Here is a 24970-nt window from a genome sequence, read left to right on the forward strand (position 1 = left end):
ACTTTGACAACTTTAAACTTTAACGGGCTAGTAGCTCGCTTAAAATACGCTAAAGCTCGCTTAAAAACCTTAACCTAATTAGGCTAAATAGCAAAAGTCTAGTATTTTTTTAATATAAGTAAAAATATATATTATATTAATTTAATATTTTATATATAATATACTATTAAAATACCCTTAATAAACTATTAGGTTATTAAATATAAATATATAAATAAAAAGTATATAATTAATATTATAATAATATTTATATTTTATTTTAAATATATTTTAATTATAATTATAACTTACTTTTATTATATTTTAATTATATTTTAACTATATTTTAAAAATATTTAAAATACCTTTAAAATACTTTTAAAATATTATTTACTTTATATTTACTTACTATATTAATTATATATTAGCTAATTAGCGCTATTATACTAAAGGTAGTAATATTTAAACTTTAACCCTTTATTATATAAAATTTTAAATTTATAAATATATATTTTTATAATTTTTTTTTTCTTTTTTAAATATAATTTAAAATAAATTAATAATAATTATAAATATATTTAATATTATTTTTAATATAAATATTTACTTTTATTTTTAATTATTTAAAATAAAATAAAAATAAATTAATTAATATATTATAACTTTATATTATTTAATATAAGGCCTTTATTAAAAGTTTTATAATTTTAATATTTTTATTTTAATAATTAATAAAATAAAATTAAAAGTTTATTTAATTAAAAATACTTTTTATTATATTAAAGAATATAAAAATATTATAAAAGTATTTATTAAAAAATTTAAAAATATTTTAACTAATATATAATAAATTAAATTTAAAAATTATTTAATTTTATATTTAATATTTTAAAATAGTTTATAAAATATATAATAATAATAATAATAAAATAGCTCTTTTTTATTAAAAAAAGTTTTATTTATAAATAAGTTTTTAATAAAGTTTATAAAAGTTAAATAAAGGCTAATTAAAAATATTATAATAATATTTATAAAAATATATTAAAGTTTATTAAATAGCTATAATAAAAATTATTTTATTTTAAAAAACTTTATTTTATTTTTAATATTTTAACTTTTTTAAAAGCCTTATAAAACTTTATTAAAAATAATATTAAAATATTTATTACTTTTAATAAATATATTAATTTATAATAAATTAATAATAAATTAAGGGCTAATTAAAAATATAATTAATAATATTTTAACTTTTAATAATAAAATTATATTTTAAAAATAATTAAAAAATAATAAAATAATTAAAAAAATAATTAAAAAATATTTATTTTTAATATAATATTATTTTTTAAAATAAAGGCCTATTTTATTAAAATAAAAATACTTAAAATATAATAAAGAAAATTAATATATAATAATATACTTTAAATAGTACTTTTATAATATTATTAATATTATTATAATTTAAAAAAGTTTAAAAATTAATTATTTTAAAAAGTATTAGTTAAATATAAAATTTATTTAAATAATATATATTAGTTTTTAAAAATAGTTAAAAGTATAGTAATTAATATTTATTATTAAATAAAAGTTATAATAAAACCCTTATTTATAAGCTTTATTATATATTTAATAATATTTAAGTTATTATTAATACTTTTAAATAGTTATAAAAACTAAATTAATAAAAATAGTATTTAAAAATTATTATAATTTATACTTTAATTTAACTATTAATAAATAAATTATAAAAATTTTATAAATATTAATAATAATTCCTTTAAAAGAATAATAAGCTTAAAGAAAAAATAAAAGGTTAAAAAATAAAAATATTTATAAAAAATAAAAGTATTTTAAAGGTACTTTAGTACTTTTAAGGTATTTTAAAGGTAAAATTATAGCTTATATAAATAAATAAATATAATTTTTAAAATTTAAATAAATTATATAATAAATATAATAAATATTTTAAGTTTTATTTTATTTTAATTTTATTATTAAAAATATAAAAGTATAAGGTATTATAAAGATATTATAAAATATTAAAAGTATTTTTAAAATATTATTTAATAAATAATATTATTTATTAAATAATTATTTTAAAATATTTATATAATTTATTTATTAATTAATTTATTTATATTAAAATTTATTTATAAATTATTAATATTTAAAAATAAAATTAATATTTTTAATATTATAAAAATAATTTATTAATATATTTAATTAAAATTATATATATAAATTTTAATAAAATAAATATTATAAAAATATTATAAATATAATATAATAAAAAAATAAATTAATTATTAAATTATATAATAAAATTTAATTTTTAATTTATTTTTTATTTTTATTATTTATTTTAATATTTATTTTATATATATTTAAAATTTTATTTTATAATAAATAAATAAATAAAATATTATATTAAAAATATTATATAAAAATATATTAATAATATAATAAATATAATAAAATATATTTATATTTTATATAAATAAATAAATAAATATATAAATAATATTTTAATTTATATATTATAATAATTATTATAAAAAATTTAATTAATATAATTAAATATTTTTATTTATTAAATAATTTATATATAAATTTTAAAATTAAAATATTATATATTTATATAAATTAAATTAATTAAATTAAGTAATATTATTATTATAATTTTTAAAAAAATAATTATTTAAATTATTTAAATAATAAAATTTAATTATTAAATAAAATTATTTTATTATATAAATTTTATAATATATTTATAAAATTATTTATAAATATTATTAAAATTAAATATTTATAATAATTTATTTTAATTAAATAATATTTTTATTATTAATAATTTAAATTATTTTATTAATATTTTAATTTAATTTTATTTATTTATTTATTATTTAATTTAATATTTATTTTATATATTTTTAATTTTATATATAAATTATTTATTAAATTAATAAAATTTTTAATATTATAATAAAATTATTTATAATTATTATAAATATATTATTAATATTTTATAAAATTATTTAAATTTTAAAATATTTTAATTATATATAAAATAATTAAATAAAATATAATAATTTAAAATAAAATTTAAAATATTTTATTAATTTAATAAATAATTTAAATATAAAATATTTTATTTTAATAATATTTTAATAAAAATAATAAAAATAATAAAAATAATAAAATAATAAAAATAATAAAATAATAAAATAAAAAATAATAAAAATAAAAAATAATAAAATAATAAAATAATAAAAATATAAAATAATAAAATAATAATTAATAATAATATTTATTAATATTTTATTTTAATTTTATTTAATTAAATTATAAAAATAATTAATAAAATATTTTAATATTTTTATATAAATATAATTAATTATAATTAATAATAATTTAATAATAATTTAATTATTAATATAAATTATTATATATATATATATATATATATATATATAAATTAATAAATTAATTAAATTATATAAATTAAATTTAAAAATTAATAATAAATTTTTTATAATTTATTAATTAAAATTATATAATTTAAATTATTTATTAATTATTTTTATTTTATATTAATTATAAATAATAATTTTATTATTATTTATTTAATAAAATAATTTAAATTAAAATTTATTTATAAATATAATTATTTTTATTAAATAAATATTTATTATTAATTAATAATTTTAATTAAAATTTAATTTAAAATAATAAATTAATAATTTAAAATTATAAACTATTTATATTTTTAATTTTATTATTAAATTAAAATAAATAGTTAAAATTTTAAAAATAAAATATAATATATTTTAAAAATTAATTTAATTAAATTTATTATATAAAACTTTTATAATAATTTTATAATTTATATTTATAATATTATTTATTATTAAAAATATTTTTATATTAATATATTAAATTATATTTAATTTATTTAAATTATTATTAATTTTAATATAAATTAATTTATTAAAATTAAAATTATTATAAATTATAAATTAATTTTAATATTATTAAATATTATATATAAAATTATTATATAATTTAAATAAGTTAATTAAAATAATAAAATAAAATTATTATTTTAAAAGTTTTAATTTTATTTAAATAAATATTTATTTAATAAATTTAAAAATTATTAATTTTATTATATTATAAATAAATATTTATTAAATAAAATTATTAAAAATAATTATTTAATTAAATTAAATAATTTTTAAATAAAATAATTATATTTTATTATTATATATAATATTTAAATTTATAAATTTAATAATTTTATAAAAAATAATTATTAATAATTAAATTATAATATATAAAATAAATTTTTATTTTTAAAAGTTATTAATATTTAAAATAATTAATATATTTTAAAATTAAAAATTATAAATTTAATTAAAAAATTAAAATTTATAAAATTTTAAATTTAAATTTTAAATTTTTTTAAATTTAACTTTTTAAAAATTAAAAGTTAAAAGTTTAAATAAAATTAAATAAAATTATAATAATATAATATAATTAAATAAAATTAATTATAAAATTATAATTATAAATTTTTTAATTTTATATTTAAAAAATAATTTAAAATTATATAATTAAATTTAAAAATAAATTTTAAAATATAATTTAATTAAAATTATTTTATTATTTTATTTTTAATTTTATTTAATTAAATTATTATTAAATATATTTTATTTAATATATTTTTAAATTTATAAAATTATAATAAATTTTATTTATTATAATTTATTTTAATATATTATATATATTTAAATATTTATAAATATTATTAAAATTAATATTTATTTATTTAATAATTATATTTATTTAATTTATTTAATTATTTATTTAATATAAAATTTATATAGTTTATATAAAATTATATATTTAATTAAAATTTTAAATTTTTAATATTTTAATATAAATTTTTTTAAATTATTTTTAATATTTTTTAAAACTTTTATTTTTATTTTTAAATTTTATTTTTTTAACTTTTAATTTATATATATTTAAATATTAATTAATATTTAAATATTAATTAAATATTAAAAATTAAAAATTAAAAAAATAAAAATAAAAATTATATTTTTTAATTTTTAATATTTTTTTAATTTTTAATATTTTAAATTTTAAATTTTTAATATTTAATTAATATTTAAATATATATAAATTATTTATATTTTTTAATTTTATTATTAAATTAAAATAAATAATTAAAGTTTTAAAAATAAAATATAATATATTTTTAAAATTAATTTAATTAAATATTATATAAACCTTTATAATAACTTTATAATTTATATTTATAATATTATTTATTATTAAAAATACCTTTTATATTAATATATTAAATTATATTAATTTAAATTAATATTATTAATTTTAATATAAATTAATTTATTAAAATTAAAATTATTATAAATTATAAGTTAATTTAATATTAATAAATATTATATATAAATATTAAATTTATTATATAATTTAAATAAATTAATTAAAATAATAAAATAAAATTATTATTTTTTAATTAAAATTTTAACTTTATTTTATAAATAAATATTTATTAAATAAAATTATTTAAAAATAATTATTTAATTTATTAAAATTAAAAATAATTAAATAAAATAATTATTTTATTATTTAAATTTATAATTTTAATAATTTTATTATAAATAAAAATAATTATTAATAATTAAATTTATAATTATATAAAATAAATTTTTATTTTTAAAAAAGTTATTATTATTTAAAAATAATTAATATATTTTTAAAAATTAAAAATTATAAATTTAATTTAAAATATATTAAAATTTATAAGAATTTTAAATTTAAACTTAAAGGTTTTAAATTAAAATTTATTTATAAAAAAAAAAAGTTTTATAAAACTTAAAAAATAATTAAAATAAAATTAAAATAAAATTAAATTATAATATAATAAAATAATTAAATAAAATTAATTAAAAATTATAATTATAAGTTTTTTCATTTTATATTTAAAAGGATAAATATATAATTAAAAATATTAAAAATATATTAAAAATATATTAAAAATATATTAAAAATATATTAAAGAATATTTTAAAATATATTAAAATATAATAAAAAATATATTAAAAATATTAAAAAATTATATTTAAAATATTAAAATTAAAAATATAAAATTTTTAATATTAATTTAAAATATTTATAAATATAAAAATTATTAAAAAATTAATATTAAATAAAATAATTAATAAAATTAAATAAATAAATAAATTATAATAAATAAATATTAATTTATATTATTAATTATTAATTTTTATTTTTAAATTATTAAAATAATAAAAATATATATTTATTATATATTATTTATTTATTTTAATTTATTAAATTTTAATTTTAATTATATTATTAAATAAAATAAAATAATATTTTTAAATTAATAAAATATTAAAATTAAAAATAATTTATAATAAATAATTTATTATAATTTATTATTTAATAATTTAAAATAAAATTAATAATTAATAATATAAATTAATATTTATTTATTTAATAATTATATTTATTTTAATTTATTTATTATTTATTTAATATTAATTTATTTAAATAAATTTTTATATTTATAAATATTTTTAAATTTATATTAAAAAATTTTATAATATATATTTTTTTATATTTTTAAATATATTAATTAAATATATTTATTTTTAAAATATTAAATATAATTTTTTAAATATTAATAAATATTTAAATATTAATAAAATATTTAAATATTAATTAAATATTAAAATTAAAATTAAAAATAAAATAAAATTATATATTTTTAAATTTTAATATTATATATTTTTATTTTATTATTAAAATTAATATTTAAATATTTAATTAATATTTAAATATATATTAATTAAAATATATATTAAAAATATATTAAAAATTAAAAATATATTAAATAAAATATTTAAAAAATAATAAATAAATTTTAAAAATATATTAAAAATATTAAAATTTATAATTTTTAATTAAATATATAATTTTATATAAATAAAAATAATTAAAATATATAATTTTATATAAATAAATAATTAAAATATTTAATAAATAAATATAATTATTAAATAAATAAATATTAATTTTTATTAAATATATTTTAAATATATTTAAAATATATTAAAATTATATATATATTTAAGTTATATATAAATATAAAATATTTTAAATTTTAATAAAATATAATTAAAATATAATTTTAATATAGTTTTATTTTATTTATTTTATATTTTTAGTTACTTAATATTACTTTTATTAAGGTAATATTATTAGCTTTTAAATATTTTTTATAATTTTAATTACTTTATTTTCTTAACTCTTTTATATTTTTATATTTTCCTATTATATATTTTAAGTATAATAATATTATATTTATATAAATAAAATGTTATTATATAATTAATATATATATTTTTATTTTTATTTTTAAATTAGTATTAATATTTCTAAATTATATATTAATATTATATTAAGTTAAAATAATAATTATTATTTTAATTTATTTAGTAAATTAATATATATTTTATAATATATATATAAATTCTATTAATTTAATAATAATAAGTAAATAATTATATTAAAGTTTAATATAAAATTATTTTATTATTTTAATATTAATTTAATAATTTATTATTTTTATATAATTAAAATATATAATTAATATATTTTTATTTTTATTTCTTATTTTTATATCTTTCTAAATATCTTTATTTTTATTATAATGCTATTTATATATATATATTATATATATATATTTTATATAATATATATAAAAGGTTACTTTTATTTTCTATATTACTTAAAGTTTATAATAAATTAACTTTTATTTTAATTTAGTATATTTAACTCCTTTTATAAAATTTTATCTATACTTCTATATAAGTTATATATTTTTAATATTATTTATAGCTAATCTTTTATTTAATAAAATAAAACCTTTAGCTTTTAACTACTTTTATTTAATATTATAATAAAACTATTAAATTTTAATTTTTATATATATATATTTAGTATAAAATAAAACTAGTAAAAAAAAAGTATTATTATTTATAATAGTAAAACTATAAAAGAAATATTATAAAGGGGATATTAAAAAGGAAATATTATAAAAAAGATATTATATAAGGGATGCTATAAAAGGAAATACTATAAAAAGGTTTAGTAAAAAGTTTTTAATACTACCTATTAACTTTATAAATAATAATATTTAGTAAATAAAAATTAAAATATAATATATAAAAACTTTTAAAAGATCCTTTAAAATTTATTAGTTATAAATAAGGGTTAAATAAAGGTAAATAATAATATTTTAATTTTATATTAAATATATACTTTTAAATAATATAGTATTATTATAAAAACTATTAAACCTTTTATAAAACTTTAAGTATAATTAATATTAATTAAAAAAGTAAATTATTACTTTATATTATATATAAGGTTAATATATTATAAAATATTATTTATTATATAAAATAATAAAATAATATAAAATATAAAATATATATATATAGGTTATTATTAATTTTAATATATTAAAAGGTAATAATAAATAAAAAGGACTTTTATAAGTTTTTAAACTTTAAAAATTTTAAAATTTTTAAAACTTTATTTAAAATATTATTATTAATATATATTAAATTAATAATAGTAATTAAAATATCTTTTATACTCTTTTTATATATTTAACTTTACTTATATTTTAGTAAGTTAAAGGTAAAATAAATACTATTTATAAACTTTATAAATAATATATTATATTTAAATATTAACTTAAAGCTTTAAGTTAATATAAATAATATATTTAGGTCTTTTAAATTAGTTATTTATTTTTATTAATTATTAAAATAAAATTTATTAAACTATTATAATTTAAATATATTAGTCTTTTAAAAATTAATAAAAATATATTTAAAATATAGTAAAATAATTTATACCTTTTATATACTATTTTAATAATAAAAACTAAATAATAAATACTTTTAAATTTTTAAATAAATAAGTTTTATTTAAATTTTAGCTTACTTAAAGCTATTTTTAAAAGATATTTTATTAGCTTATAGTTAATAATAAAATATTTTATTTAATTATAAAATTACCTATTTTAAATATATTAGTAATAAATATAAATATTATTATTTTTAAAAGTAATATTATTAAAATATTATATATTAAGCTAATAACCCTAAAATTAATTAATAAAAGACTTAAAACTATATAAAAGTAATATATATAAAAATTTTTAAATAAAGTAAGTTTAATATTAATAGTATTTTTAAAAGTAAAAATTTAATAATATTTATATATAGTTTAATAATATTTTATATATTAAATATAATTTATAAAATATATTAATTAATTTTATATATAATAAGGTTAATATTTTTTATTTAACTTAATTTTAAATTATTAAATTATAATTTAAATATATTAATTTAAAAATTAATAAAAGCTATTTATAAATAATATTTAAATAATATATATTTATAAATTATTAAGTGGTATTAGTTTATATAAAATTTTCTAATTTAATAGTAATAAAAGTAAGTATTTCTAATATAATAGTAAAATTATTTTATAATCTTCTTAATATTATAATAAAATATATTATATAAAATATTATAATATATAAAATTTATTTTATTATAATTAACCTTATAAATTAAGCTTAAATAGGTACTACTTTAAATTTAATTTATAATAAATATAAAATTAATAAATATATTTTATAAAGGGTATATTAATAATCTATTTAATATTTATATTTACTATAATAATATGCTAAAATTATATATTATTTTAATTTAAAATAGCTAATTAAAAGGCTATATTTTTAAACCTTAAAAATATTTTTTAAAAAAGGTAATAAAAATAAAATATTAAAGTTATTAATATATATATATATAATAATTAAAACTAATATAATAAATAAGTAGAAAATAAATAAAAATAAATATAAGTTATATATACTTTTATTAACAATTAAATTAAAAAGTTTAAAGGTTAATTTATTTTATTTAATACTTTTAAGTTATTTAAAAAAGGTTTATTTTAAATATTTAATACTTTTAAAAATATTTAATTATTTTAAAAAAGGTAATAATAATATAGTTTATTTTATTAAAAATAATATTTTAAATATATTATAATTATTTATAATTAGTTTTTAAATTATATTTAGCTAAAATTAAAAAAGTATACCTTTAATAAAAGTTAATATTAAACTATTTTATTAATATAAAATTATATTAACCTTAATACCTTTTAAAAATAAACTTAATATATTTTATATATTAAAATATAAAGTTTATTTATATTATTTTAATTTTTATATATATTTATAAATATTATACTATTATATTATTATAATAGTTATTAAATAGTTAAATAATAATATAAACTTTTATATAAAGTTTTTTTAATATATATATTTTTAAATATATATTAATAAACCTATTAAAATTTATAGTAGGATTATTAATAGTTAATATTATATTTTATAATTAAGTTTCTTTTAGCTTTAAAGTTTTATTAATTAAATTAAATTAATAACTTATATATTCTCTATAAATAGTTATAAGCATTTTTATAATTATATTTTATACTTTAAGTATATAAAATTAAAAATAATTTAAAAATAATTTTTATTAATTATTATATTTTAGCTTTAAAAATAGTTTATATTTATAATTTAAATTTAATTTTTATATTTATAAGGCCTTAAATACTATTTATTATACTTATTTACCTTTATATAATACTTTTAAACTTTACTATAAGTACCTTATAGTATATATATATTAATATTTTTAATATTATAAATGTTTTTAAAATAATATATATTATTATTTTAACTAGCTATTAAAATTTTAAAAAGTAGCCTTTTAAATTATTAGTTTTTAATTAATATATTAAATAATAGTTTATATTTATTTAATTTATATTTATTTAATATATAGTATTAATAAAATTTAAAATAGCTTTTATATATTTTATTTATTTTATTTTATATTTTAATAAATATTAAATAATATAGTTTATTATTATTTTTATTTTAATAATTTTAATATAATATTTTAATTTTAAAGGCTTATTTTATTATATAATATTAGCTTTATAATATTAGTTATTATACTATTATAAAATATATAAATTATATATTTTATAATCTTTACTTATATATTAGCTTTTTATTTAAATATAAATCTTTTATTTATTTTTATTACTTTATTTATTATATAATAAAGGTTATTATAATTTAGTATATAAATAAAAGTAAATATAGCTTTTAATATACTAATATTATTATAAGATATATATTATATTACCTAAAATAATATTTAACCCTTTATTTAAATAATTTAATAAAGCTAAATTATATTTATATTTATAATAAACCTTTAATTATTATTTAAAATACCTATTTTATTTATATTATTATATAGTTATAAGGCTTTATTTTATTTATAATTTTAAATATTAATAAATATAATAATACCTTATTTATTATTATTAAAATAGTTAGATACTAATAATATATATTTAACTTAATATAATAATAAAATTTTTATTTTATAAACTAATTTTAATTATTAAATATATTTTATTTAAAAACTTTATAATAGCTTATTAAAGGTTTAATTTTATATTAAAATTCCCTTTAATAAATTTAATTTAAAGTTTAATATTATTATAAATATAAGTTACTTATATAAATAATAAGCTTAATTAAACTTAAACCTTATATTATAAGTTTTTATTACCTTTTATTAATATTTTTATAAACTTTTTAATATTATAGTTTTAATAAAAGGGCTAAAAGTTATAAAAATAAATTAAATATTTTAAATTTATAAAAAAGTAAAAATATTAATTAAATATATTATAAAATTAAATTTTTAAATATATAAAAATTTAAAAACTAGTTTTAAATAATAATATTATATATAGTTTTATTTAAATTATAAAAGAGTTATATTTATATTATTTATATATTTTATTAATATATTTTAAACCACCCTTATAAAGTAAAAAATATTTTTAATATATATAATATATTTATATAAATTATTTAAAAGTTATATTACTATTTTTATAAATATTAAATATATTTCTTATAAACTATTAAATAAAATTTAAAATATATTTAAAATAATAATTATAAAATATTTAAAATATACTTTAAGTTATATTTAAAATTAAATTATAATTATATTTTTAATTTATTTTATTTAATTATTAATTAAATTATTTTATTATTTTATTTTATTTTATTTAATATTTATATTAGCTATATTTATTTTAAATATATTTTATTTTATATATAAAATTAGGCTTAAAATCCTTATTTAATAATTTATACCCTTTTATATAATATTTATACTATTTATATAAAATAATATACCTTATTATTTATATTACTAATATAAAAGCTTAATTAAACCTTTTAAATAAGTTATAATTATATTATAATTATATTTAAAATATATTTATATTATAATTATAAAATAATTATAACCTAATTAAAATATACTTTTAATATAATTAAATTACTATTATAATATATTTATTTATATATTATATTATTTATTTATAATAATATAAAATTATATTTTTATATATTTATTTTTATAAATTTATAAAATATTTATATTTACCTTTAAGTATAAAATTTTTATTTAATTTTTATTTATATTAATTTTTATTTATTTTAGCTATTTTATTTTTATTAATTTTAAGTAAGCTTTAATATTTTTTAAGCAAGCTATATACTAGAACTTAAAATATTTGTACCTACCTTTAGGTATAAGATTCTTATTTAATTTTTATTTATGTTAATTTTTATTTATTTTAGCTATTTTATTCTTGTTAATTTTAAGCGAGCTTTAGTGTTTTTTAAGCAAGCTGTATATTGGAACTTTGACCCAACCTGCACTACTTTAAGAACTGACCCTCTCCCCCCCTCCTCGTTGCTCCTGTTAAACGACCACAACAATACACTACTCCTTACAGTCATCCCCACCTCGCCACGCTACGTGTTTTAGCCCACCATGTCTGTTGTATCGCTTCTTGGGGTCAACATCCTCAACAACCCAGCCAGGTTCACCGACAACTACCAGTTTGAGATTACTTTCGAGTGCTTGGAACAGCTTGAGAAGGGTGAGAGCCTCTCCCACCCAGCCCCGCTGCAGGCCCTGGCCACCTCTGACAACTGCCCTTTGCAGATCTCGAGTGGAAGCTGACCTACGTCGGCTCCGCTACCTCGTAAGCCGCATGCATACCGTTGGCGCGACCGATGCTCGAAGAAACCCTCCGTACTGACACCAAGCCCCCCTACCCAGCGATCAATATGACCAGGAGCTGGACACCCTGCTGGTGGGACCCATTCCCGTCGGTGTCAACAAGTTCATCTTTGAGGCGGATGCCCCTGACACCAAGCGCATTCCCGACGCCGAGGTTATGGGTGTGACGGTCGTCCTCCTGACTTGCGCCTACGACGGCCGGGAGTTCGTGCGCGTGGGATACTACGTCAACAATGAATACGAGTCCGAGGAGCTCAATGCGGACCCTCCTGCCAAGCCCATCATCGAGAAGATCCGCCGCAACATCCTTGCCGAGAAGCCCCGTGTCACTCGCTTTGCGATCAAGTGGTATGTATTGCACCACCTCCACTCCTCTCGATATTTGTGGGCTTCGGCTGACGGTCTCTTTTCCACCCGCTCAGGGACAACGACGCTACTGCCCCTGCTGAGTTTCCTCCCGAGCAACCAGAGGCCGACCTTGCCCCCGATGATGAGGACTACGGTGCCGACGAGGCTGACGACGATGGTGAGGAGGCGGACGGAGTCGCTGCTCCCAACGGCGAGTCTTCTGCTGTCGGCGAAGACGCTGCCATGGCCGGCATCACCGCTGGGAACGGCGAGCACCGGGAGGACGATGAAATGTCCGAGGACGGCAGCGTCGACATTGATGGCGAGAGTGAAGACGAGATTGAGGAGGAGGAGGAGCTGGAGGGCCAGGCCGCCGACGGAGGAGACGGCATGGATGTCGACATGGATGATGCTCCGGACTCTGGTTAGTACTCTGGGGTTTCTTTGCCTCTGATTGCAACGGCAGTGGTTTCACAAGGCTTTGCTGAGACATGTCGTGGCCACTGGCACTGCCTCCTTCCATATTGGCAGAAGTGGAAATACCGTACTGACAGAGCATCAGGTGCGCAACACTCGGAGGTCATGGCCCACTAACTGCACATTCTTCTCATTTCGACCTCAGTTGTCCGGCGTTACCTTATGTCATGATATCCCCTTACTTTGATCAGAGTTCGCGAAGCACTAGACTCAGGATGATGGATGGTTAATGCATTACGAAAAATACATACAGTTTGACTGTTGATGGGGTTATGGCAGGTCTGGGGACTTGGCAGACATCAGGGAGGCCTGCCTCACTTGTCATAGACTACAGGATCGAGATAAGCGGTGGAACTGCGCTGTCTCGAGATAAATACAAGTCCGGAATTGTAATAGACATCCCCCTTTGGCTTGACTATCTCGTGTCGACCTAGGTGGGTATGTGATGACCCCTTGTAGGATGTTTCTCTATGAAGCATTATTCTATGAGAGAGTATTCTATAAGAGTGTATGAGGTCATTCTATAGCAGGCTGTCTTTGAGTCGTTCTCCCACGGGGGTATATTCCACGGGACGGTGCGCCATAGGAATTTGAGGAAAGATACTGTGGTTTCTAGAGGGCACCCGAGCAGAGCCCTGCTTTTGACATGACGGGGCTCGACCTGCGCACCCGGAGCTCGCCTCACAGCCTGGCCTCTTGCGACGCCGGAGACCGGCTCTGGGGTTTGGACGTAACATCTTTCCCAAGCTGGTGACGTATGTCCGTGGAGTCACGCCGCCGTCAAAAGAGAGGCTCTGCAGAGCTGACAGATTAGGGCGAACACGTCGGCGAATGGGTGAAAGAGGCATTTCTTCCGCCCGACGCCAGCACGCCTCGCTGCTTACGCCCCCCCACGCCCGTGCCTGCTCGTCTTGGCAACCCGCGAAGCCATGCTACCTTGGGGTTGGCTCGACACGCCCAAAGGCGGGTTGGACAGCTGAAGAGGGAATAGACGCTCTCCCACAGCACCCTCATATGAACCGGGCGTCTTTTGCCCGGTCAAGTGACTGGAATGCAGGCTGCCGTGAGCTCCCGCAGCTGTCCTGAATCGGCAGCCAGACTGCCAGACCAAGGCATTCCGCGGTGCCAGATTGCGGCTGAGCTCCCAATACAAGCCAATGGCCGACATTACACCATCTGCCGTGCCCTGGGTCTGAATGGGAGGAGAGGAATCGCAGTGAGGCTTCAGCGTCAGCCTGGCTGGTGATGGGCAGCTCTCAGAGCTGCCCAGGACTGCTTCAGAATTAAAACCCTCGTGTCCTCCCTGGGAGCGCCTGGGCACCCAAGTATTTCTTGTTCCTCGACGTGTTCCTCTCATCCCGCCGTCTTGTACGAGAATTTTCACTGCAATGTCTTCTGCCCAGCAGAGAAGCGTTGAAGACCTCTTCCGCTCCCTGGAGCGCTCCCAGGAGCAGTACCTCAAGAACCTCAAAGCCTTGCACGACGCCACCAATGGCCACCGTGGGCATGTTGCGCCCGGCAGCCAGCGCATGGAAAGGACGGGGAGTAACGACAGATCACCCCAGTCTCCAAGCCTGAGGGCTGTTCCAAGCACCGGGGATACAACGCCTGTGCCGCTCTCAAGAGCAACCTTTCCCTCTGAGACACCCTCCTTGCAACTCAGTCCCGGCGACAGACGGCCCCGCCGGCTTACCAACGAGCTGGCAGACCGGAGGCACTTTTCCAATCTGACGAGCGAGGTGCTTGACGGGGCAGGGTGGGAGAGCGACGATGATTCCAGCAGCTTCACGCCGCTGCCTCTGCTGCCGGCCACCGGGGCCCGGAGTGCATCTCTCCCCGTGGAGTCAGCATGGTGGCCGCGCGTCCAGAAGCCCTTGAAACAGAGCTCATACACACGACCCGACCTTGTCCGCCATCTTAAAAGCATCACGGATGACAAAGAGGCAACCGTCGCCGTGCTCGGGGATGTAATTCGACAGTGCGAGGCGTCGACGCTATTTGGCAGCGACACGGATTGCTTGGCAGCCGACAATGTGGCTTCAACCTATGAGGTCTATGATATCGACAGGAACGGACAGTCTACCACCGTTCATGATGACCGAGGAACTGCAGAGGACGAAGTGCTCGACCCAGCCACCGTATGGGATACCATCAAGGTGAGTGCCCGGCGCAGGTGATCGTTGCCACAAGGTTTGGAGCGCTGATCGATTCGCAGGATGTCAACCTCGACGACAAGACTGTAGGGCGTGTCACGTCAGTGAAGCCTCCCACGCGTGATTCCCACTGACGAGTTCCTGACAAATGCCTCTAGGGTTTTCCAGGAGCCCTCGCCAGCCATTCTTGCAGGCATACACCTAGCAATGAGCAAGCATTTCGACATGGACGAGCTCTTCTCGCACCTGGTGTCCCCACAGGGAAACCAGGGTAAAACCACTGCGTATATGCACAGAGCAGCTGAAGCGAATCCTATACATCAGAGCACCTTCTTCATCGTCTTCAAATATTACACGGTCGTGGGAGAGGGCCTCACTCCGGCCCCATGGCAGCAGTATGACCACCGCCCTGCAGACAAGAAGGCCCCAGATCACATCAACATCACCGAGTGTAGCTCCATTCTCGCCCTTTCGTTGGAGGGTGACCCTGTTAGTAAGGTGCCACTGCGAAGGGGGCGCAGAAAGGGCTCCAAGGTCGGGGCCGTCTACGACACCTTTGCTCCGTACCATCTGCTTAATATCCAGTGCTTTCCAGATCATATCCATGCAGAAAACGAGTCCATTAGGAAGCCTTGCTACTACAACGGGCCTTATGTGTTCCTCAACCGCCTGGTCGCCGAGTACAAGGACGCTACGAAAAGATATCTGCAGCTCAATGATCGGATCGAAAAGCTGATCACTCCTCCGGTAAGCCTACCTGCAAGTATGATTATGTTTGTCTGTTGTGAAGCAGCCCGCAGCTCGGGACTCCATGCTGTAGGGGACTGTTACTGACTCCGGTCTGCCGCACAGAACCAATTCATGTTCGACGTGAAGCTCCGAGACAAGCTCCTATTCGAGGACGCCGATTTCACATTTAGCCGACGATACTTTTGGGCCTACAATTCTCTTGGTGTCATCAACGACGGCATCAAGTCGATGATCAACGCCTACACAGACACCTTCACACCAGAGTTCTGGGCGGGTCGCGACCGGACGCTGTGGCCGCACCCGGACCCAGACAGCACCGAGGGCAGGAACTACTTGGCGCAGCTGGGCACGCTTCGCCAGGAGCTGGAGCAGGTCATAGAGGACCTGAAGCAGGTCTTCAAGGCTAATGAGCTGGTCAGGCAGGAGATTGTCAGCCTGCGGGAGCAGCTCTTCAGCGGGAGCTCGGTCAAGGAGAGCCGGAGGGCCATCGAGCAGGGCGACAACATCAAGATACTTACCGGTGTGTCGATGTTGTTTCTGCCTTTGACTTTTGTCACAGTGAGTGTCTCCTATGTGATACTAGCCTGTGTCATTTTATGACAGAATAGTCCTGAATAATGTGTCTAATTGCTGGGTAGTCTGTCTTCGGCATCACCGAGTTTACGATCTCAGCAGACGACTGGCGGTTCCCAGTGACTAGTACGCATTTCCCGGTTTTTGTTTTGGTCAATCATCTCATGTCAGACTGCAGCTTGTGCCATCAATGCTGCGTCGAGCGGACTCTTACGTTGCACGAAATTCTTCAAATTCTTTGAATGGCTGACTCTAGATAACCCAGTGGTCGGAGTCTGCGTCCCCTTCTTCCTACTGATATTCGTTCTGCAAACGCGCGCTGGCATGCGTGCAGTCCGTCGAATTGGCGACCTCATCGAGGGTCAAATGGGCCGGTGGAGCGATGGCTCGCCCAGCCGCCATGAGAGGAGGCTCCAGCTCCAGCAGCAGCTCTTACAGGCAGCCGAGTCTCAGGCCGCTGTCCTTGGCGGGAGGAGGCGGATGAGCCTCAGAAGGGGTACAAGGCGGCGAAAGACCAGCATCGCCGCCGGGCCTCCGACGAGTGGAGTCGTCAATGGCCTTTCCATGCCGGCTCAGCAAAGGGCAAAGTGGTGGGTGCGGTTGAGAAGGAAGGAGCAGAATGGCCTCATTGTATAAGAATGGCAGTATGAGGATACTCCCGTGGGATAAAGCACATTAACAACTCACGAATCAATCACATCATAATGATAGGTCGAGGTTGGTATGCCCCGAGGCGATATACATGTATTGTAACTGAGCACTGACTACAGATGAAATTAGGCCCAGGCCCGGCCCAGAGCGAAAACGGCCTGGGCATCGAACAAGCTTGCGATGGCGTGATTCATTGTTCCAATGAACCCGGCGCTTTCAGCTTCGTCCTGCGGAGGTATGACTAGGTGTACTTTTACTGAGTACTCGAGTACATCAGAGCATCTAACCCGGGGCGTCGAGCACTGGGCGCACAGGTTGCCATTCTCAGACCCTGTCCACGAGAGGGCAAAGGGCCGACAGCTGACGGACGGGAATCAGTGGCCACGAATTCCGGGAGTCGGTCTTGTCCATTTCTATCTACCAACCGGCGCAGATCTTGCTGCAACACCACAAGAATTGTGGAGGCTCGCGCCTTCTCATCAGCCAGCCAGTGCGCCTCGCCAGCTCGCCCGGGATCAAGCTCCAACCCCACACAAGCTTGGCTCGTTGAACCAGACGCCGGGTACGCGGCTACGGCTGACGGCCTTGGCGACTGGTGCACGCCAAGTCGAAGGGATTACCGTTGTGGCTCCTAGGACACTTGGCCTACGTGAGCGAACGCATGATCCGACCTCGATTGGGCAGCCGACATATCCCAGGTCCTCTGTCTTGCGCAGGGTGCATGTGCATCTATAAGAGAAAAATGGTCCCCGTGCGGGTGGGGATTGTGGACGTCCGCCTGGCTGTCGCATTCCAGTCCCAATCACTACCATTATGAACTTGGCACGCAGCCCGAGGGCCTGGCCGGGACAGCTGAAGAAGCTCGGCGGTTGGCTGCTCCCGCCTCCACCAAAGTCCGAGGATGGGCGTGACCAGTGGCCGTCAAGGGCGGCTTTCCTCCTCGCTGCCATGGGTGGCTGCGCCGGCCAGGGCAACCTGCTGCGATACCCCTCGGTGGTCTACAACAACCATGGGCTGCAGTGGTTCATCCCCTATCTCATCGCCGTCTTCCTGATTGCCATCCCGGCCCTCATCCTGGAGGTCTCTATCGGCCAGGCTTACCGGGGTGGGACGGTCGTCGCCTTCAACAACGTCAACAGGAGGCTGAAGGGCGTCGGGATGGGGCCCGTCTTTGTCAGCTTCATCGTGGTGCAGTACTTCACCGTCAACCTGGCCTGGATCATGACTTACTTCCGGCACTCTTTCACGAGCCCCCTGCCGTGGGAGGGCCAGGTCCAAGAATTCTACATGGGCACGGTCATCGACAATCCGGACCCCGTCCCCGGCAGTCTGACGGCCGGGAATGCCGAAGTATCGGCGTACACCAACTACACCGACGTGCGTGTACTGGGTGAGACGGTAGGCTGGAGCGCCTTCGTCTGGTTCCTGATTTGGGTTTCCATCTTCCGCGGCGTCGGAATGACGGGCCGCGTCGTGTATTTCACCATGGGCCTGCCCATCGTCACCACCATCATCTTTGTCGGCCGCGCCGTCTCTCTGCCTAATGCAGGTGCTGGAATCAGGCTTCTGTGGGCTACGTGGAGGGGGGACCAGCTGGCCTCGGGCACAGTCTGGCAGACCGCTGTCGGCCAGGTCTTCTTCTCCACCGGTATAGGCTTTGGCTACTTTACCTCGTACGCCTCGTACAACGCCAAGTATTCTAACGCAGTGATGGATGCCATCCTGATCTGCAGCAGCAACGTCCTCTTCGAGAACGTCGCCGCCTTTGCCATCTTTGGCGTGGTCGGCTTCCTAGAGCTCTGGCCCGAGCCAGGCCAGCGACTGGGCGCCTTTGTGGTCGGCTTCTTGACGCTACCAGAGGCTGTCATCCAGATGCCCGGGGCAAACTTCTGGGCTGTCCTGCTCTTCTTCACCCTTATAGTCCTTGGCTTCAGTTCGGCGTTTGTCATGCTGGACGTCGTGGCGACGCTCATTACTGACTCGGGGCTGACAAAGGCGTCGAGGCCCGTCATCGTCACCGCATTGACACTACTCTCGTTCCTCATGTGCTTGCCCTACTGCACACAGTTTGGCTTCTATCTACTCGACGGCATAGACCGGTGGGTCAACAATGTCGCATTGATCTTTGTGGTCTGGTCGGAAGTCGTCAGCTCGACGACTGTGTACCGCTGGGGAGATGTCGTGAGCCAGACGGGCCTGCCTGCTTTCATCATCTACAACGTGGGATACATTGGAGGGCAGATTGTCGGCGTTTCTGTCGCGCACGGCAGCGGTGTTCCGGCGGCCGGGGCCGGGGCCGGCTTTGGCCTCTATATTGTGTGCTCCCTGGTGGCAGTGTCCATCGCCAAGACTCCAGACTCCGCCGCCGCCCGATTCTGGAAGGCTAATAAGTGGACTAGCCGGCTCTGGTACCTGGCATTCTATTCGGTAAGTCGAGAATAGTCAGTTGGTGGCTTGAACATGAGCTAAATCTACGACAGGGCAACCAGCTCCGACGTGACCTCAACATGGTGGTCGGGCGCGGCAGGAATTGGAGGATACCGACCTTCTGGCCAGTTCTGCTGCGATACATCAGCGGCCCAGTACTGTCCATCATATTCAGCTTTGCATACCCGGAATTCTACACCCTACGATACGACCCCATGATGATTGCCGGCTTCATCCTGGCTCATCTCGGGCTACTGCTTATCCTGCTGGGCTTCGTGATGCCCAGGTATTACGATGTATTCATACCTGTGGATCGAAGAGACGAAGAGTTGAGAAAGACGCAAGCAAACCAGCCGGTGGAAGACACGCCGGAGGAAACGATCGCCAGCGGCGGCATGAACAAAGAGACAACTGGTGTCTAAGCAATTGGTATGGCGAGGTGACATGGGTGCCTTCCCAATTAACTATCATAGGCCAACTCGATTGCAAGGCGATAGATAGACTTGTGACCTTACCTAGGTACATATGTAAACCAATAGAGTCATGGAAGATACTCCACGGTCCCCCGTTGCTGAGTGTGCTTCCAAGGTTGTCACAGAACCTGGCTTCGCGGATCATTGTTTTCATATGCCCTGAGAATTGTGCATCTTCAATTCGACATTTGAATGGACTCTGCGCGTTCAAAGGACGTGACACTTGGAGATTGGAAAAGCCAGGCTTGCAGAAGTAAGCATTGAGCCTGGGCCGGCCTGTGGACATACCCTTGTTTCAAGGGTTGGGCCCTGAGTTGGCCAAGACAAGTCGCCATGCGTCAAACCAGCCGACATCGCAACGCACCGGAAGCATGGGCGGCTATCAGAGCATCGATGGCTCTAAAGATGAACTTTCGTGGCTGAGCAGTACGTGAGTCTCCTGTTTGACCAAAGCCGCGCACACCCGCCTTTGCCCTCCATGGGCCTGTTGCAGGTGTCTTGAAGTCCGCACTGTGGGGCTTGGCATGGGAAATTTCGGCTCACATAAATCCTCAAGCAGACAAGAGCAGCTCAACATTGCCGGATAGACAGCTGAGGCACATCAAGTCTATGGGAGATACCACAAGAAACACGGCTCACATATCGGGAAGACCTGTGGGGCAAGGCTGGCTGTGACTGGTCATCGGGTGGAGCGCTGCGAGATGGCAGGATGCGTGGGCGCAACTCTGCCAGGGGACCTGCTCGAGGCTCAACTCTCGATGGTGGAGTTGATCAGGGCCATGTATCCAAGCTCGACAGGGAGCTCAGATTCAGCCACAGACGAGATCATTGAGAGAGCAAGGTCATGGTGCGAGTCCCCGGGCCCGCCCAGTGACAGCCTCCCATCCAGCTTCAGCTTCGACATGACCATCCCGCTGAGCGTGGACGGCTCCGAGGCGGAGTCGCCTGAGATACAGATGAGCATAGCGGTGCCCCTGACGTCGACAGACGCGGGCATCACGGAGCCGCCACCGCTCACATACTCCCTGCGCCAACCATTCTTCATGTCGCGGGCCGAGCTCGCCGAGCTGGGCACCGGCATGCCCGTGGGTGACGTCCTGGCGGCATTCGACTACGTCCAGGAGAACGCGCCGAGGTATCTCCGCAACTCGTCACAGTCACAACGGGAAGAGCCGTCCAAGCCAGACAAGGAGGCGGGCCCCTTGGTGCGGGTATGGTTCTACTTCCCGTCCCTGTCGACGCGGGAGAAGCGCAAGGACCTGGTGTCGTACACGACGGCGTACGGGCTGACGGGGTTCGTGCTGGCGGGGAAGCCCGGGGTGCTGTGCCTGGAGGGCAGCTCGGGGGACATTGACGGGTACATGAACGCCATCAAGAACGAGAGCTGGGGCGACATCCCGAGCCACCAGAAGAAGGTCAGCGAGAGGTTCCGCGAGGACTGCGGGCCGGCGGGGAGGAAGTTTGCGGGCATGAGCGAGATCACGGATGACCTGGGGGCCAGGCACGGCACGCGCAAGAACAGGGGCGACATGGCGGCCCTGGAGGCGTGGCTGAAGGAGAAGGGGGTTGGCGATTCTTTTTCCAAGGTTGTCATGGGCACCTGAGATGAGTCTCAGGTATCGTCCTGTTGCTCTGATCGAGCACCCGCCATGTATAGTACCCATGCAGTGGTGGTCCACACGCACCACAACCTCCACAACCTCCGCAACCCACATCTCGTCGTGGTTAGCTGCCCTCCAACGAAAGGGGTGTTGGTTGTGGCAGCCTGCACCGACCCAAGGCAGCAGTCGCAATAGTGGGGCTGGCCATCCAGAGCAGTTGGCTCAACATAAAACGCAAGCCCATCCAACTTCCCCTGCAACAAGGAGAAATCGCAAGCTGCACAGCCTAAACCATCATGGGGAGCCCGCACATGCTATATGTCATCGCCAAAATCAACGGGCTCTACCGCCCGCTTGCCGTGCTCTGGCGCTCCCACGACAACAAGGGCGTCTGGGCGGTCGAGACGTGTCGCAGGCTCATCAACATCTTCCAGGAACCCCTGAACCGGGCCCTCCTGCTCCATGAGCTCCAGCTCGCCGGCGGGCTTCCCTCGGACAAGTGGGAGGAGCCCTGTCGAGAGTATCCCAACGAGAGGCCCGCCTTCCCCTTTATTGCGACTTGTCTCCTCCTGGGCGCCTCAGTCACGCCCGAGACGGGTGGAGGGTACAATGCCATCCACGAACCATTCAATATTCCACTCGCCGCCGTCTCCGAGGGCTGTACCATCCTGGACATCACGAATCCTGCTGAGGTCAGGTACGCCTTTGCTTTTGTCCCGCGCCCGAGATGTCGGTCCGAGGTAGCCGTCAAGGTTGCCTTGGGCAACACGCCCCTGACTGCCTGGGAGTATGCCTCATTCTATGACGATCTTAGTGATCATGAGGACTGCGCAAGCGTGGATGATGATGAGGTGGTCAGTAGTACTCGTGCTCGTTTCATAGACACTCTCAGGGGACAGGTGGCCACCGATGCAACTAGGATCACTTCGCCCCTAATCGACGAGGAGGCTCTTGAGAGTGCGTGGCCACAGCCAGCAGACGGGCAGTCGTGGAAGCGACGAACTGACTTGGGTCTCGCGGAATTTATGATCCCGCCGCCTTCGAAAAGCGAGCCTGCTACATCATCACATCGCCAGCCCTCGGCGCACCACGTCGAGGCCTTGCACGAGGTTTTTGAACAGTCTTATACACTGTTCCAGCCGGGATACAACGAGGGCAATGACGGAGAAGTTTCTGAGCCCGTACCACTCGTCAGGCAAGTTGCCAATATTCTCCACCTCGGGTCACTGGATGACTCTTCCTGGCAACAAAGGGTCGCCGATTACGAGCCCAAAGGCAGAGGGTCGTTTCGGGAAAACGCAGTCCAGTATTTCACTTTCCAGTTGGATGACTGCCCCGTCACCAGTGGGCAGACACTCGACGTCATCTTCAGCTGGATGGTGGCAGCTACCGCCCAGGAGGACCTAGGAGGCGAGTTGCAATATGAGCATTATTATAACTGCACCAAACCACAGAGCGATCAGACTTTGGTCAAGTACTTCAGCCTCGCCGGCCCGGTATGTTATGCCCCTTATAGGTGGCACCGTGCCTCCGGACATTGAAGCAAGCTGACACCCAAGCCTCCAGAACCACTGGGTTGTCAAGCCTCTGCCCGGGCGAGCATTCTACTACGCAAAAAAGTCATACCACAGCAGTCGCGACTGGACCACGGCTGGCCTCGAGGGAATCAGAGAGGGCGAGTGGACAGCGCTCCTCATCCAGCAGTGGCGTGGGGTGCGACGACACAAAGGCGGGATGGGGATTCTTTCCCTCGTCACGACGGATATGGACCCCTTCGAATTCAAGTGCGCCTTTGTCACCCGCGGCAAAGACGGTGAGATCACGGCCGCCGGTGCAGAAACTTTCCGCTCTGCGAACGTTCCCAACCCAGCGCATGAAGCCCTCGCCAAGCTTGACCCCGGCGAGGAGACATATGGGCGGCAGCTGACTGATATACTCGCACGGGGCGACGCTAACATTAACGGCGTCCCTGTGTCTCTCATGGGGAGGCCCGAGGTTCTGGAGCTGCTGAGTGCAATGGAGGTCGTCAAGGCCCGCGAGGACAAGCTACTAGCGAGTTCCTGGAGCAAGGTCCACCGGGGGATCATGCAGAGAAAGGCTAGGGAGAGCGACAGTGTGATCACATAGGCATCTCGCCATGGCTTCGAAGACGTGGGTCCTGTGCATGTCAAGTCTGCGAGGAGCTGTGC

General features: G+C 30.3%; 5 protein-coding genes across 5 annotated transcripts; all 5 read left to right on the top strand.

Moving 5' to 3' along the window:
• The first annotated feature begins 12950 nt into the window (after positions 1 to 12950).
• Positions 12951 to 14958, top strand: KVR01_012456 (uncharacterized protein). Its single transcript, XM_044784686.1, has 5 exons — positions 12951 to 13185; positions 13251 to 13290; positions 13368 to 13676; positions 13751 to 14100; positions 14239 to 14958. Exons 1-5 carry the CDS (start codon positions 13077 to 13079, stop codon positions 14268 to 14270), a joined length of 840 nt encoding a protein of 279 aa, XP_044638644.1. The 5' UTR covers positions 12951 to 13076; the 3' UTR covers positions 14271 to 14958.
• Positions 14959 to 15541: 583 nt separating this feature from the next.
• Positions 15542 to 18265, top strand: KVR01_012375 (uncharacterized protein; the record flags this gene model as incomplete). Its single annotated transcript, XM_044793066.1, has 6 exons — positions 15542 to 16309; positions 16369 to 16406; positions 16465 to 17053; positions 17159 to 17614; positions 17695 to 17755; positions 17895 to 18265. The coding sequence occupies 6 exons, from the start codon at positions 15542 to 15544 to the stop codon at positions 18263 to 18265; spliced, it is 2283 nt and encodes a 760-aa protein (XP_044638563.1).
• An 828-nt stretch (positions 18266 to 19093) lies between these two features.
• Positions 19094 to 21129, top strand: KVR01_012422 (uncharacterized protein; the record flags this gene model as incomplete). The annotated part of the gene is made up of 2 exons (XM_044784629.1): positions 19094 to 20707; positions 20761 to 21129. 2 exons carry the CDS (start codon positions 19094 to 19096, stop codon positions 21127 to 21129), a joined length of 1983 nt encoding a protein of 660 aa, XP_044638610.1.
• A 752-nt stretch (positions 21130 to 21881) lies between these two features.
• KVR01_012425 (uncharacterized protein) lies at positions 21882 to 22784 on the top strand (the record flags this gene model as incomplete). Its single annotated transcript, XM_044789489.1, has 1 exon — positions 21882 to 22784. The coding sequence occupies one exon, from the start codon at positions 21882 to 21884 to the stop codon at positions 22782 to 22784; it is 903 nt and encodes a 300-aa protein (XP_044638613.1).
• Positions 22785 to 23077: 293 nt separating this feature from the next.
• On the top strand, positions 23078 to 24908 carry KVR01_012365 (uncharacterized protein; the record flags this gene model as incomplete). Its single annotated transcript, XM_044794662.1, has 2 exons — positions 23078 to 24277; positions 24348 to 24908. 2 exons carry the CDS (start codon positions 23078 to 23080, stop codon positions 24906 to 24908), a joined length of 1761 nt encoding a protein of 586 aa, XP_044638553.1.
• Positions 24909 to 24970: the final 62 nt, after the last annotated feature.

This window comes from Diaporthe batatas (assembly GCF_019321695.1).
Source record: "Diaporthe batatas strain CRI 302-4 chromosome Unknown Contig00019, whole genome shotgun sequence".
Taxonomy (NCBI): Eukaryota; Fungi; Ascomycota; class Sordariomycetes; order Diaporthales; family Diaporthaceae; genus Diaporthe; species Diaporthe batatas.